The 15,662-nt window shown below is 51.8% G+C and overlaps 1 protein-coding gene across 6 annotated transcripts in view; it reads right to left on the bottom strand.

Moving 5' to 3' along the window:
• Positions 1 to 91: 91 nt before the first annotated feature.
• The window catches only part of PPP3CC (protein phosphatase 3 catalytic subunit gamma), a 38,231-nt gene continuing 22,660 nt past the window's right edge, over positions 92 to 15,662 (bottom strand). The window contains exons 5-15 of one of the 6 annotated variants that reach the window (XM_014259595.2): positions 13,773 to 13,918; positions 13,506 to 13,645; positions 12,956 to 13,033; positions 12,785 to 12,879; positions 11,140 to 11,265; positions 10,155 to 10,232; positions 9,427 to 9,453; positions 8,411 to 8,492; positions 7,674 to 7,771; positions 5,204 to 5,275; positions 92 to 3,718 (exon numbers count right to left, since the gene is read on the bottom strand). In XM_014259595.2, the coding sequence (XP_014115070.2) occupies positions 3,543 to 3,718; positions 5,204 to 5,275; positions 7,674 to 7,771; positions 8,411 to 8,492; positions 9,427 to 9,453; positions 10,155 to 10,232; positions 11,140 to 11,265; positions 12,785 to 12,879; positions 12,956 to 13,033; positions 13,506 to 13,645; positions 13,773 to 13,918 (1,118 nt within the window). In that variant the 3' untranslated portion in view covers positions 92 to 3,542. The remainder of the gene's footprint in view (positions 3,719 to 5,203; positions 5,276 to 7,673; positions 7,772 to 8,410; positions 8,493 to 9,426; positions 9,454 to 10,154; positions 10,233 to 11,139; positions 11,266 to 12,784; positions 12,880 to 12,955; positions 13,034 to 13,505; positions 13,646 to 13,772; positions 13,919 to 15,662) is intronic. The other 5 variants (XM_005530866.3, XM_014259596.2, XM_014259598.2 and 2 more) reach the window with 5 other exon arrangements.

Raw genomic sequence — 15,662 nt, forward strand, 5'->3', positions numbered from 1 at the left:
CTCTAAACCCCCCAAATCCTCCCTTCTGTCAGCACAGGAACCTCCCTCACCCCCCCTCAAAAAACCACAGCTGAGCCCAGTGACTGTCAATTTTTAACTTTTTTTTTTCTTTTTTTTTCCTCCTTAAAGATGACTCCGATTTACATCGAGACAGTTCTAACAAATTCATTCCTTGTTTCACAAAAAAAAAAAGAAATTATATTAAATAATTTCTGCCAATAAATAACATTTTCACCATTTTTTTTCTCCTTTCAACAGAACTAAAAAAAAAAAAAAAGAAAAAAAAGAAGAAGAAGCAAGAAATAAAAATAAAAATTAAAAAGGAGGCAGTCTCCAGGCAACGGGCGTATGATCCTTCAGCCTCGAGAACCCTAAAATCACCATCACTGCACCCCTGGAGGGCTTCAGGTCCTCCCTGGCCGAGGTTTGGTGGGATCTGCATCCCTGCCAGCTCCCCTGGCCAGGTGGGATCTGTGCCAGAGGCAGCCAGAGGGGTTCTCTCAATCCCAAAGAGAAAATTAAGCTTGAACTCAACCCACCACCCGCCCCATTGCCGACTCCCCTCCTTGGACATGCACCTTGCTAGAACATGCAAAAAAACCCAGGCTGCGGGGAGGTGGGGGCTTTCCCTGGATTTGGGGGCTCCCTCGGGCCGGGGGGGCTCCCCCGGGGCCCGTGGGCTCCCCACAATCCCGGTTGTCCAAGCTCCAGGTGGCAGCCGGGGAGGGGAAGGGACGGGCGGGAGCTCGGAGATGAGGGGTCAGAGACAAGCCCAGCTCCGAGGCGCTGGATTTGGGGGGGAAAAGGAGGAAAAGGGGGAATTTGGGGGCATTTCTGGATTGGTTTTTTGGTTTACCATGGTGGGGATCGGGGCAGGGAATTCTGCTCCGAGGTTGTCCCCAAAAGAGGGGAGCGAGGACCTCGGGTCGGGGCTGTGGCAGGGGAAGCCCAGCATGGAGAGGGGGCGTTAATTGAGGGGGTAATTAGCACCCAGAGCCCCATCGCTGCTCCTCACCCCCTCGGGAACTGCTTTAAAGGGAAGAGGGGACCTGACATCCACACATGCTGGTGCCACAGGGACATGGGGGCAACCTCCAGCCCTTGGCCACCATCTCTGGGGCTGGGACAACCAAATTCCAGCCTTTGGCCACCTTCTCCAGGTCTGGGACGCTGGGATGGTTCAGCTCCACCAGCCCCAGGGACAAGGGAGGATAAAATTCCCACCCTTGGTCACCTTCTCTAGGGCAGGGGCAAACAACATCCAGCCCTTTTCCAGGGGCTGGGAAGCTGCAGTTCCACCAGCCCCAAGGATCAGGGGGTTGGATCTGAGCCCCCAAACCACGAAGCACAAGGCCCAAAAGGATTTCAGGGAGGGGGAATTGGTGATGTCAGAGCAGGAGAAGAGGGTGGGGGGACAAACTGCCAGCGAAGCAAATCCCCCTCTGCGATGGGCTGGGCCCTGCTGACCCCCCCACGCTGGGACCAGGGGGTGCCAGGCTTGGGGTCCCGCGATTCCCATCCCAAATATCCCGACTAAAACCTGGCTGCTTGGGTGAGATCCCAGCCTGGGTCAGCACAACACGCCCGAACATGCACGGGCAGCCCCGGGCACGGTCTGTGCGCCCGAGTACCACACACACGGGCTCACCGCGCTCACAGGAGGCCCTGAAAGGACAAAGAAATACTCACAGACAAAAGGCAATTTGGCCCCACTCCTCGGACTGGGGGGAGAGAAGCTCGCTCCAAACATCTCGCACTTTTCGCAAAGCGGTGGGCGTGTAAAAAAACGGGATCAAAGGGAAGAAAAAACACCAAAAAAAGAAAAAAAAAGAATAAAGAGGGGAAAGTGGAGGCATGTGACTGAAAAGTGTGGAAACCCAGCGGTCTGCTCACAGAATCCTAAACAGCCCCGGGGGATTAGGTGACGTGTGATCCCAAGACAATTTGAAAGCTTCCTGGGAAGTTGTTGTTTCCCTCTGGTGCTGGAATTGCCAGGGAAGACGGCAAGATCCAGGGAAAGCCTTGGCAAAGATCCCCTGGGAGAGGCTCAGCCCTGCCGGCGGAGAGCACGGGAAAAGGGGGGAAAGGGAAAGCTGGAGGGGGGCTGCAGGAGCTGCTGCCTCCAGGACATGGCTCACACGGGAATCTCACCAAACCCTTCCCCAACACTCCCAGTTTAAGTGAAAGAATGCTGCGAGTGACAGAACACTCAGCTCCCACTCCAAAATCCCTGATAACACCCAGGGGGTGTCCCCTGGGAACCCCCAGGATCCCTGTCCAGATCACCCTGCCAAAATTCCTGCCAGATCCACTTGGTTCTGCCTTCCAACCTCTCCCTGCCTCCCAATCCGGGGGGGCTGTGCTGTCACCAGCACCGAGCCACATCTCCCAAAAACCAGCAGTGCCCCACCCAGCTCATCCCAAACTTTATCCCTTAGCAATCCCCTGCTCCAGCTGCCGGGCAAGGCTGAGCTGCCCATGGCTCCTCTGGAATAGCCAAGGGTGGGTGATGCCCCAAGTCACACCCCGCTGGGGGACAGGGAGGTGACACTGAGGGGACCACCCTGTCCCCCACACCCCAAACTGCTCAGCAAGGGCTGATTCCAGAGCTGGGAACAGGGAATGTGCTGTGGTGGTGGGGTAATGGGGGAGCTGCAGGCTCCAGGGTAGAAATCACCCCCTTTTCCTTTAAAATTCAGGCGTTGCAGCTTTCCCAAGGATCATCAGACAACAGAGATAATTCCTCTGCTCTGAATCAGAGGGATTCCCAAGGGAATTCCGCTGCACAAACTGGCTGCTCCAAGAGGAAGAGCCACAACAAGGGGCAACACTTCCCCCACCTTATGCCTGCTTTCCTTTGGGATTCCCCCGGGATAAAGCTGAATTCCTGAAGGAAAAGGTGCCATGATTGGGATTAACAACAAGCCTCGGAGTCCTTTGGAGCTACCCCTGGCTGTCACCTTGGAAAAGAGGGATGGATCCCAGCAATCTGCCTTCCAGGGAATTGGTTGCTAAAGCAGCAGCTGCAGGTAGGCAAGAGGTGGAAGAAAACAACAGGAAAAACGTGGGAAGAAAACAGGTGTGAAAAGGAAAACCAACCCAACCGTATCCTGAAGGGAAGGACCTGCTTTGGAAAGCTCAGGCTAATTCCAAATTGTGCCACAGCCAACGACCCAAGTTGCCTGGTTTGACTGATTTTTGTTTTTTTAATCAAACCCTCCCCTGGCAGAGGTTTAGCCTCTCGGGGAGGGCAACTGGACAGCACAACATTCCCGGGATGTATTAGCCGTTGGATTGGTTTCTAAATAAAATAAAATTAAAAAAAAAAAAAAAAAAAAGGACATTTTTATATATATCGAACATAAATAAAAAAAAAATACAAAATGGTCGCTTTCTTACAGAACGGATGCAGACTGGATTTATGGACGTGCCTCCAGGTGAAGTTGGTTTCTCCCCCTGCCCCCACCCCACCCCGATAATAAATAAATAAAATTCATTAAGTTTTGGATCCTCTGGCGGTGCAGGTTTGGGCGCTCGGAGCGTTACTGGGATTTCTTCCCCGTGCCGTTCTTGTCCGCAGAGTTCGAGGTTACCAAGTTCACGGGGCCGTCCGAGTGCAGCGAATCCTTGCGCGGGGGCATCCGCTCGTTGATGCGGTCCAGCCCCCGCGCCTCCTCGAAGCTGCGGATCTTGTGCTGCGGGGAGAACCCACGGATGGCTGCGGAGGGAAGGGAACAGCGGGAGGAATTGTCAGGAGGAGCCGTGGATTTCCCCCGGAGGAGCCCTCCAGCACACGCCAGACACCAACGGGGACAAGTGGAGGGGACGGAAAGCACCTGTCTGGATTTGGGGAATTCTTGCCAAAGTCTGGGTTTGGGAGCAGCTGGCAGCGAAGTTTAGGGTTTGCTCTGCTCCCTGAGAGGAGGATTAGGAGGTTTGGATTTTTTTAAGAGAGGTTTAGGGTTTGCTCTGCTCCCTGAGAGGAGGATTAGGAGGTTTGGATTTTTTTAAGAGAGGTTTAGGATTTGCTCTGCTCCCTGAGAGGAGGATTAGGAGGTTTGGATTTTTTTAAGAGAGGTTTAGGATTTGCTCTGCTCCCTAAGAGCTTTTCATGGAACCATGGAATGGTTTGGGTTGGGAGATTAAAATCATCCAGTTCCACCCCCTGCCATGGGCAGGGTTTCACTATCCCAGGTACAAACCCCCAAACTCAGACACTTCCAGGGATCGGCTTTTCTGGGAATTCCATCCCACCACTCTCACAAGGAATAATTTCCTCCCAATATCCCAAACCTTCCCTTCTTTAACAGAACAGAAGGAACCTGATAAACCAGACAAGTGCTTGCTGTCCCCAGAGAGTGAAATTTCAGGATAATTTCAAAGCTGAAAAACACAACACTAAAAAATAACAATTAAGAAGAAAATAAAAATTAAAAAAAAAAAGCAAAACCCAGAACGACAGAACAAAGACACCACCACAAGGCTCTAAACTCCGACACAAACCACACACTGCAACACCAGGAGAGGGAACAGCTAGTCCTTGGATCACAAAGGCAAAATTCTTGCATGACCAGGAGACACACAGGCAGATTTGGGAGGGATGAATCCCACTGAGGAATTTCGTGTCCCTGTTCCATCACTGCAGGGACGAGCACGTCACCCTCGCCCTGATGACACGGACCAAATGTCAAACTCCTTTGTGCTACGGAGAATTTAAGGAAGAGGAGGCTGTGCCAAATCTTTTACAAGGACTTGGCTGGCTTACAAACAACTTCCCTTGGTAAGCAAAGCCTCTGTAGAGCTGTGTGGCCCCGCTCGGTATCGAGGAAAAATCCTCACGGATCTGTCATTCCTACACTCCACAGGCAGAGAATTGCCTCTCCACCTTGGCCTACCTGTGGGGAGGGCAGGGATTACACCAGCACCACAAAATCCTGTTTTCTAAGAGTTTTGATGGTGCTGGCAGATGGCAGGACCTCAACCCCAAGGTCTTGAGCTGCCAGAGCAGGAACCGCTCCGGCAACTCCAAATAAAGGTGGTTCCACTAAGGAATAAACTGTTCAAGCTGAAACAGCCTTGAACCAAACCCCTGGGTATATTTTTTCCTTCCCAGCAGGGCCTCGTCCTCCCCCACTTCTGGTGATGCAAGAGTAAAAAGCTTCCGTTAAGGGCTGGTAAAGCTCTTTAAAATGAGCGCACGCACACACGGAGATGATTTGAGTCTCTCGCCGGGTTCTAGCCATACCTTCCCGTGCCTCTACCGCTTCTACTGTGGCTGCAATACAGAAGAACAGTGGCATGCAAAAATGAAGACAGGGAAAAAAAAACCAAACCAAAACAAAACAAAAAAACAGAAAAAAAAAAGAAAAACAAAAACAGAGTGACAGTGAGTGATCCGACATCATGGCTGCGACGCAGAGCCCACGGCCCCCCAGCCCCGGTGGTGCCAAACGAGTGGCGAGAGGGGAGAAAGAGGTGACAGGAGGTGGAGAGGAAGGGGGGAAAGGGACTCCCGAGGGCTCAGGGGGAGTCTCCTTTCCTCTGGATTGATCTGATGGAAGAACAGAGGAGCAGAGAGCGAGGGCTCCCTGCTGCGTGCACTGCACAGGGACAACCTCGGACTAAGCTGCGGCTCTGCTCCCAGCTGGGTGGCTCCAGGCCACCTTCACATGATCAATTATGTGGAATACACCCTCCACCAGCACAGCTGCGTGAGGGAAGGGATCCCAGGGGATGTTTTGGAGCAGTGGGAAGGTGAGGGGCAGCCTGTTGTCCAGGGAAGAACAAGCAGCAGGTACTGGGCTGCTCTGCTCCTGGTGCCTTGAGCTGTAACAGAAAATCAGGCTCCAAATCCAGCTTGGCTTCAGCTCCACCTTCTGAAAGTGTTACCAAGCAACAAGGCACCACAGAGCTGAGCAATGTCCCCCTTCCTAAATCTGCTGCAGCAACGTCCAAGGTTTGCTAGGCCCTGCCTCAGCATCTGGGAGGAGGCCCTTCCCTTGAGCAGATTCCCTGGATTTTAGCCTCAAAACAGCAGCTTTTTTGCTTTGGACACAATACAGAGGCCATATGGTCCTCGGGAGGCCACGGAGGAAGGATGGAGCTGTGGCTGCACAGCTCTGCCCCAGATTCCGTGACTTTATTCAGTTGATTTTGCCAAGCCCTGCTGTGAAAGGCTAGGGAGAGGCTCAGGAGGGCAGGGCCCCCCACTGCAGCCCTGTTTCCCTTTTTTGGGGTGCACAGGCACCCCAAAAGGGGGGCAGCCATCTCTCCTCCTCACCCAGCAGACGGGGATCCCATAAATTCACCGGGAGTGTGAAGGAATGTGCGAAACGGGAAGGGGTGGGAGGATGGGGAAGAGGGGGAGGGAGAAGGGGTCAGGACAGGGAAAAGGGGGGTGGGAGAAGGGGTCAGGATAGGGAAAGGAGGGTGGGAGAAGGGGGAAGGACAGGGGAAGGGGGATGAGGAGGGCGGGAGAAGCCGGGAGGTGCCGAGGGGAGCAGGGGGAGCCTGCAGGCGGCGGGTGGGGCGGGTAAGGCAGCAGCAAAGGCCCAGCTTGTTTGTTCTGTCCTGGGGAGAGGCTGATTTTGGGGGAGGGGAGATCCCTGGTACCCCTCAGAGAATCCCCTGAGAGGGGAAGGTGCTGGAGAACGTCACAGCATGACCCTGTGCTGTCAGGACACAGGGACAGAGCTGCTGCAACAGCCACCTTCCCACTCAGGCTCTGTTCCCAGAACTGGGGTGATGGGGCTGTGATGGTTTCTATAAAAAGGGAAAAAATATCTATCCTCCTCTGTGGGCAGAGAAATCCATGAGCTTGGGAGTGACGCTGCATCCTCCCCAGGAGCAGGCAGTGGTATTTCCATGTTTCTGACTCGTGAACTGTTTAATCCAGGCAAACCCCAGCCCCAGCCCGGGGAGAGCTGCAGGAAACCCCCGGTGCCCATGGGAAGGGGGAAGGTGGGGAGGTGCCAGGCTTCAAAGGCCAATGGCAGGGAAGGATTAAAACACTGGATTACAGGATTCCCTCTGGGATAGCTCATTCCTTGAGCACCAGCCAAGCTCCCTGCCCTGTGAGTGGGAAGGATCGGATCCTTCGCTCCGTCCTGCTCCCAGAGCTGCTGAGGGAGGCAGCAAATTTGGGAAGAAACCTCCAGAACTACCTCAAACCTGAGAGGAGACTTTTCTGAACCATCCAGCCCTGGAGGAACCTCGTTCCTTTGGCCAAACCTTCCTCTTGTTTGGGATTCTTGACTTGGCAGGGGCAGATTGGGAGGGGTTTGGTTGAACGAAGAACAAACAAGCAGCTGTGTCACTGTCACATTCACACAGAGGCTGTCACACAGCAGCAGCACAGCGAGGTGAGGCAGAGGATGTGCACCATGCAGCGTTAGAAGGGAAATAAAGGATAAAAACTCGTTGCAGAAACAAACAATTAAGCACTAAACATGCTTTAAGCAGGGTGCTGTGGGTTTTCTTCCTCGAGGGTACATGGGGACATCCTGGCATCTCTCCACATCCCCACCTACACCTCTGCTTCCTCCTTCTTGGGAATCTTTCCTCCCCACAGGCCTGAACCCTGGCTGGGGTCCCCTGGCACCCTCCAGGCTGCCTGTGGGAGCTGCTCTGGGGGGTTTGGGGCACGGGGAGTGCAGGGGGTCAGGGATACTCACCGGTCTGCAGGGTCTGCCTCCCCCCCGAGAGCACTCCCAGGGGCAGGGTACCTGTGGGGGTCAGGCCTTTGAGGGTCAGCACGCTCTCGCTCTCCTCCCTGCAGGGAACAGCAGCACCAGTTACACACTGAGCAGTGGTTGTACTGCTCCAGGCAAGGCTGGTGGGTGTTGTGGGAGTCATGGATTGTGGGAATCATGGATCATGGGATCATTAAGGCTGGAAAAGACTTCTAAGGTCACCAAGCCCAACCATCAACCCAGCACCACCACCCTGTTCACCACTACCCACGTCCCCAAGTGCCACATTCACACATCTGTTAAACCCCTCAGGGATGGGGACTCCACCACAGCCCTGGACAGCCCATTCCAGTATTTTGCAGCCCCTTCCATGCAGAAATTTTCTCAAATATCCAACCTGAACCACCCCCAGTACAGCTTGAGGCTGTTTCCTCCCATCTGTCACTTTTTATTTGGGAAAAAAGACCAACCCCTACCTGGCAACAACTTTCTTTCAGGCAAATGTGTCCTGAAAGAGTCAGGAAAAACCACCTGTCTTATGAAGTTTTCCCCTTCTTTTCCTGTTTCCTAAACAGTGTTCCCCCATTGCCCAGCCCCCAAATTAACCTCAGTCCAGAATTTAAGCCCAGTCCCCAAATTAAATCCAGTCCCTAAATTAAATCCAGTTCCCAAATTAAGCCCAGTCCCCGAATCAAGCCCAGTCCCCAGCCCATCCTCACCGAAGAACCGAGAAGACCCGTGCCATCTTCCCAATGGCTCTGATCTTATTCCTGATGATCTCCTTACGCACCGTTGTCCCACCTTAGGGAGAGAAAAGAGCAAACAGCAGCACGTTGGAGGTTTCCTGCTCTCCAGGGAATGTCAGGATGAAGCACCTGCCTGACTCCAGGAAAAGAAATCATGGTTTTTTACAGATTCACAGCTACACCGAAGAGAGAACGGTGCTGGAAGGATGGCATCAGGATGGCATCAGGATGGCATCAGGATGGCGGTGAGGAGGGCAACACCAACGAGATGGCACACGGAACTCGAGAGGGCTAAAGAGAGTAGAACCACCACAGGACACGGATTTGGGGAGGTCTCGCTGGCAGCTCGCCAGCTGGGCTCACACTACACAGGATGTGACACAAATGACTCAGCCATGAGGACACGGTTTGCAAGGCAGAGCACGGAGGGATCTGACGGCTGATGGGCACCGCTGTGCTCGCCCACAGTGGCACGCAAGCATCAGCTTTGGCATCCAAGGAGTACAGGGAAGGGCTGGCCCGAGCCTGGCAGCTCTGCTCTGACCCCACACGGACACAACGGGACAGGGGGAACTCCCCTTCCGCTCTACGGACCCAACGGGAGACAGAAACAAACAAAAAAAAAGCACGGAGGGAGCTGAAACCAAACGGAAAATTCAGGTCAAAAGAGGGAACAAATCCATCTCCTCTCAGCTGAGATTCCTCACATGGCCCAGTACACATCAGGACAGGGAAGCCAAACCCAGGGCTAACATGCACCATGGCTCAGCCATGCACTACGTGGCTGCATTCAGAATCAGGTAGAAACGTGACCCCCGTTTCTCAAAGTTCCTGGAGGAACGCAGAAGGGTTAAAAAACACATGGAGCTTATGTTAAAACTGAAAGGGGATGAAGAGACTGCCCCACTAGTCAGCTCTGGAAATCCACTTCAAGGATCTGGTGGCACAGGCAGTGATAATTAAGCTCGTAGCAAATTCTAGCTGGGTACCTTTCGGATAGCTTGAAATGTAGTGATCTTCAGGGAGAGGAGACACCAAGAAACAAGTAGATGAAGACAGAGATAGAAGAAACAAATTTAATTTTCATGGGAGGGAGGAAAGAAAAAAACAAAAAAACCAAAAAACGAAACGGAAATGCAATGGGAGAAGCGGGTTAGAGTCTCCACCTGGGGCCGAAGCAGCTCAGGCCCCACTTCTCGCTGCCCCCCTCAGGTTCCTCAAGTCACCACCTCGCTCCTGAGTCCCCCCAAAATCCAAACTGCTCATCAGCTCAGCCACTAATTTGTCCCCTTCATGCATGGCTTAAAACCAGGGTCAGAAACAGCGTTTTTGGGGAGGGGGTGTGACATGAGAAGCCACTTTACAGAGGAGTTCACTGCAACAGATGAGAAGATTGGGTGGATATTTTGGTGCAGAAAATCTTGAATTGGGGGAAAAAATAACCAGCAGCCTGTGTAAGGAGCAGGAAACCATTCCCAGAGTAGCTGGCAAGAAGTGTCTGTCACAGTGAATGTCATTTAATTTCTCTGTGACTGAACAGCAAAAGAGAAAAAAAACCAAAAATCAACATTCTCTACCCAAAACTGCAAAGGTTGGGCAAAAAGGAACTGGAGATCCTGACTGGGCATCCAGCTATAAATCAAGTGCTGCTCAGGCATCAAGGACCTTCCCCAGCCTTTCCCCCCGCTGTTCTCAGGTGCCAGCAGGGATATTTTACCTTCCAACGTCTCGTCGCCATCCGAAATCAGCTCGTCGTCAGAGCAGATGTTGAGGATGTTCACGAGCATCTCGGTGACTGCAAGAGGCACAGACAGCGAGGTCAGAGGGGCCTGGGGCACGCAGAGGGGGTTTGGAGGACGAGGGGAGGATTTCAAGGTCGTCTGTCCCCTGCAAGTGGGAGCCTAAAGACACTTTTAGGCACAGCCTGCTGGTACCCGCAGCGGCGCCGGAGCAGACGACACACGTTGCATCTTCTGCCAAGGAGGTGGATGCAGGCCAAGCACATCCCAGAGGAACCAGACGTGGGGAAGGAGGTGCCAACATTCCTGCAGAACAGCCTCAGCTCCCTCAAGGTTCCCCCTCCCCATCCCCACCCACGTCACAGCCACCTGGCTCCCAGAAGGGCCAAATTTGGGGAGGGGGGATTCGACCTTTGGCTCCTCAAAGTCAGAAAAACCCTTTGCAAGTCGTGAGGGTGAAGCCACACTCCGAATATATGAGACTGGGGTGGAATTTAAACTCATCAGGAGTGATAAAAATCCTTTTGGTGAAAGCTGAGGCAAAGTCTTGGTCATATTTTAAGCTGCCTCGCCTTCTTCAGAACGAAATAAGCCTTGGATTGAAGTGAATGCTTCCTTTTCGGTGGGCCAGGAGCCAACAGGAATTTAAAATTCCTCTGCTGCAAACCAAGAGAAACATCTCCAAATTCTGAGGTGGGGCTACAGCACCCAAGACCAGCTCCACCAGCAATGCAGAAAGAGACAGAAAGGAGGGTTTTATTGGCAAAAGCTTCTTCAAACAGGTATCAACAGCTGTTTATGCAAGAATTGAACCCAGTAATGCATATCTCCTTGAGCCTGAGCTGCTCTCCTGTGCTACCTGCAGCTGCAACACTCTCCCAGCACTGTGGGACAGGTTTGTGACACTCAGGATATGAGGAGCAGTCACTGGGAATTTGGAACAGAAACCCAAATCTCTCTTACCCTTTTCCCCTACGAAAGGCAAAGACCATGTGAAGACATCCATGAAGTTTGGAAGCCAGTAGGGGTGAGGGGAACAGTTGAACTGCCTGATGTTCATGACGTTGTTTTCGTATTTCAGTACAGCAGCTGGGGGAGAAAAGGGAAAGAGAATAAATGTCCATAGGCACTTTCCACTTAGAGAATCCTGGAATGGGCTGGATTTGAAGGGATCTTAAGGATCAGCCAGTACCACTCCTGCCACGGGCAGGGACAGCTCCCACTATCCCAGGTTGCTCCATGCCCTGTCCAACCTGGCCTTGGGCACTTCCAGGGATCCAGGGGCAGCCACAGCTTCTCTGGGAATTCCATCCCAGCCCTTCCCCACCCTCCCAGCCAGGAATTCCTTCCCAATATCCCATCCAGCCCTGCCCTCTGGCAGTGGGAGCCATTCCCTGTGTCCTGTCCCTCCCTCCCTTGTCCCAAGTCCCTCTCCAGCTCTCCTGGAGCCCCTCTAGGCTCTGGCAGGGGCTCTAAAAGTCTCCCTGGAGCCTTTTCCTCTTTCACCCCCAGCTCTCCCAGCCTGGCTCCCTCTGGAAGTTTCACCATTGTTAAAAAACCTTCATTATCAACACCTGGTTACAGTTGTGTAGAATCAAGCTACCAACTCTCCAAAATGAGAAGGTTTAAGCCATAATTTTGTTGTTTACTCAGGTTGGTCCTCAGCTTAGAACAGTGAAGCCCAAAGAGCCAAGATCCAAAGTGAGGGGTGAAAAACCCCACAGCTGGAGAAAATTCCACCATGATCCCCCCATGGTTTATGGGCAGAGGGAAGTGGAAAGCTTTCCTACACTATCAGCTTCTGTGGGATAGCAGCATCCATCAGAAGAGCTCCATTGTCCCGTGGCTGGGAATGAAAGCTTTATTCCAGGCTGTATGACTCCACAGTTAATTGCCACAGTAACACATTAAGTCAACCACTTCAGCTCAGCACACAAAGCTCTCTTTCATTCCAGGCACAAGAATGCGACTGGAGGAGAGGGTTTTGTATCAAAAATAGTGTATTTTTTGTATCAAACCAGTGTGGTGGCAGCTGGAGCAGGGCAGGGGCTGTCCCTCTGTGCTGGGCACTGGGGAGGAACTTTGAGGGCTGTGTCCAGTTTGGGTCCCCTCACTGAGACATGGAGGGGCTGGAGTGAATCCAGGGAAAGGCTGGAGCCCCATGAGAGGCTGAGGGAGCTGGAAAGGGGCTCAGCCTGGAGAAAAGGAGGCTCAGGGGGAATTTCTGGCTCTGCACAAGTCCCTGACAGGAGGGGACAGCCGGGGGGATTTGGGATCTTATCGCAGGGAACAGGGACAGGAGGAGAGGGAACGGCCTCAGGCTGGGCCAGGGGAGGCTCAGGGTGGACAGCAGCAGGAATTTCCCCATGGAAAGGGCTGTTAAATAAAGGAAGGGATTGCCCAGGGAGGTTTGGAGTGCCCATCCCTGGAGGTGTCCAAGGAAAGCCTGTGGAAGTGACACTCAGTGACAAGGCGGGGATCAGGCACAGGTTGGACTCAATGGCCTTGGAGCTCTTTTCCAGCTGAAATTATCCTGTGATTTTGGGAGGGCAGAGTGGGAGAGGGATTTCCTGACCCCCCCCCAAGAGCAGCAGAGCCCCAGCCTTACCCTTGTTGTTATAGACATCTAAGTAATTTGGTGCAGAGAAGATTGTGATTAACGAGGGAAAGCCCGTGGTCTGGCTCTTCCTGTACATTCGGTACCTACAAAACAGGACACGAGTTAAACCTGGCCCGGCCCAGCCCAAACCCTGCCCAGCCCCTGGGCTGCAGCACTTACCCAGCATCCTGGGCTTCGTGAGCTCGGATTACGGATAACAAACTATTGTTCTGCAAAAATTCACACACTGCAGGATAACTGGAAAACAAAAAGGGAGGAGAACTCAGCAGGGAGTGAAGGAGAGCACAGTTCTCTGGTGGTCTTGGTTTCAGGGAGCAGCCACCTGAGAAAACATCCAGCTTCTGTCCAGCACTCCAAAATATGTTTTATCATTCAAAAATTAAAACCTGCAAATTAAACCCTCCCTGTAAGTGGACTGTCAGCACAAATCCCTCTTTTTTACCAAGGAAAGGTTATTTCCTGGAGATCCAGGTGCTGAAAAACACTCACAGAGCCAGCCCAAAGAAGCATCTCTGCTGTTTGAGACCCCAATTCTATAAAGCAACTTACCCAAGGACAGCTCAATATTACAGAAGAAAAAAAAGAAACAAGAATTTGTGCATTAGAGCCAAATGAGGAGAATTTCACATAGATTACAAAGCCCCACAGAGTGGCCTGAACAGTGATTTTAGTGTGAGGGGAGAGATAAGCCCCCTAAAACATCCCTCACCTGTAGAAATAGGAGCAGCCTCGGACAGTGTTGTGGGCAAAATGCTCCAGGGTTTTCTCGTTGCCGTAATCCTCCGAGGGATCCGACCACAGCAGGTCACACATCGGACCAAAGGCTGGAGGCTCCTTAAACCTGTCTAACTGGAGAGGGGACACAACATCAGGAGGAGCTGTGGCAGGATTCCCACCCTTCCAGCCCCAAATCCGTACAGGAGCCAACCCCACAGGGAACTGGAAGCAAAGGGAGAAGCTGATGGAGCTGACTTACTTTCCTAATGTCATCTAGACATGTGATTTCTGGAGACAGGCCCCCGTGGACACACAGGAATTGCTGGTTGAGGAGGGCAGCAAGAGGAAGACAGTCGAAGGTATCCATGCACGCGTCGTACACTCGCTCCGAGTACTTGATTCGACCTGCGAGGGAGCAATTCAATCAAGCTCTGATCGGCTAAAGTGCTGATCAATAAATTCTAGGAACCCAGTTCTTAAAGGAGATAGGCAAGCTCAAAATTGAAATGGCCCACAAATCAAACTCTGCACCTGTGTATTAGTGAAAATACTGACTTGGAATCAAATTCTGCACCTGTGTATTCATGAAAATGTGATTTAGAATCAAACTTTGCACCTGTGCATTATTGAAAATACTGACTTGGAATCAAATTCTGCACCTGTGTATTCATGAAAATGTGATTTAGAATCAAACTTTGCACCTGTGCATTAGTGAAAATACTGATTTAAAATCCAACTTTACGCCTGTGCATTAGGAATCAAACTTTGCACATGTGTATTAGTGAAAATACCGATTTGGAATCAAATTCTGCACCTGTGTATTTGTGAAAATATTGATTTAGAATCAAACTTTGCACATGTGTATTAGTGAAAATATTTAGAATCCAACTTTGCACCTGTGCATTTCTGAAAATACTGATTTACAATCAAACTCTGCACCTGTGTATTACTGAAAATACTGACTTGGAAAATCGTTGGATGTGTAAAAGAAAAGTTTTTTTTAATCTGGAATTGGACAATATTCATGTCCCTTCAAGTTGTTTTCTAAAACACCTGCACTGAGATCAGCACTAAAGAGATGAGGTGTTTCCACATAATGAAAACTGGGATCATGGAATAAATTTGGGATGCAGATGAAGCTACCCCATCACTTCCCCACAGCCCTGCTGCACCTCTGGACTCATCTTGAGTGTTGAACTTGGCACAGCAGCACCACACAGCCATGGAGGCTGGGAATTGCCTTTCCAGCTGGACACAGGTCCTGGGAGAGAGGATTTGCCCACAGAAATGGATCTTCCTTCCCACTGGATCTTTCAGGGATGCCGATCCCAGGGATGCCTCACCCGGGCAGAGGGGATGAGGATGTTCCCATACATTACTCACAGCCTTTCCAAAGCAGTTTGCTCTTGCTCCAAGCCTCAAATATGCTCAGAAATATCCTTTTTTCAGAGACACTAACAGGGGTTCTCAGGGAAAAGCAGCACCTCCTGTTTTCCAAAGGGAAAAACCCAACCCTATCCCCTGGTTCAGACTGGGCCCAGCTCACCAGGAGCTCACCTGTGTCCAGGTGATGGACACAGCATCCAGCACAGAGCAGGGGGGTGTTTTCCAGCACATCCTTGAGCAAACAGAACAGGGACTCACCCCCTCTGAGCCTTCCTCCATCCAACACCACCCAGAGCTGATGGGATAAAGACTGGATTCGTGCCTTGCCCAGAATTATCTCTTGAGGTCGGGTCCTTGAGCAAGAATTCCCTAAAGGAGCTTTGCATTGAGTTCTCCACCTCTTTTACTGCTTGGAATGACACTCATCCATCACTCCCTGACCTTTCCTCATCATTGCTTTAAAAATATTTAAATGCTGTGCACAAACACATCTTTTAACTGCAAAAACGATCTGAAAGGTAAATGATCCTCCCCAGTGCAAACAGGGAGGAACAAATCCTTCCCCCGTTCCCAACTGCAATCTCTGATCCCAGCTGCACAATCTGGAGCTGGAAGTCTTTTGGCACTGATTACATGTTGCTGGGCCTGGAAGTCAGGGAGGGGAGGATGTGTGTGCCTGGCTCATCAGGGGAGAAGTGTTCCCATTTCTTTCATCCACACTCTGTCTTTGAAACCAAAAGGCCACATTTGGCGCTTGGCAGAA

Source organism: Pseudopodoces humilis, chromosome 30 (genome assembly GCF_049639895.1).
Source record: "Pseudopodoces humilis isolate 2021_Gansu_Grassland_sample_001 chromosome 30, ASM4963989v1, whole genome shotgun sequence".
Lineage (NCBI taxonomy): Eukaryota > Metazoa > Chordata > Aves > Passeriformes > Paridae > Pseudopodoces > Pseudopodoces humilis.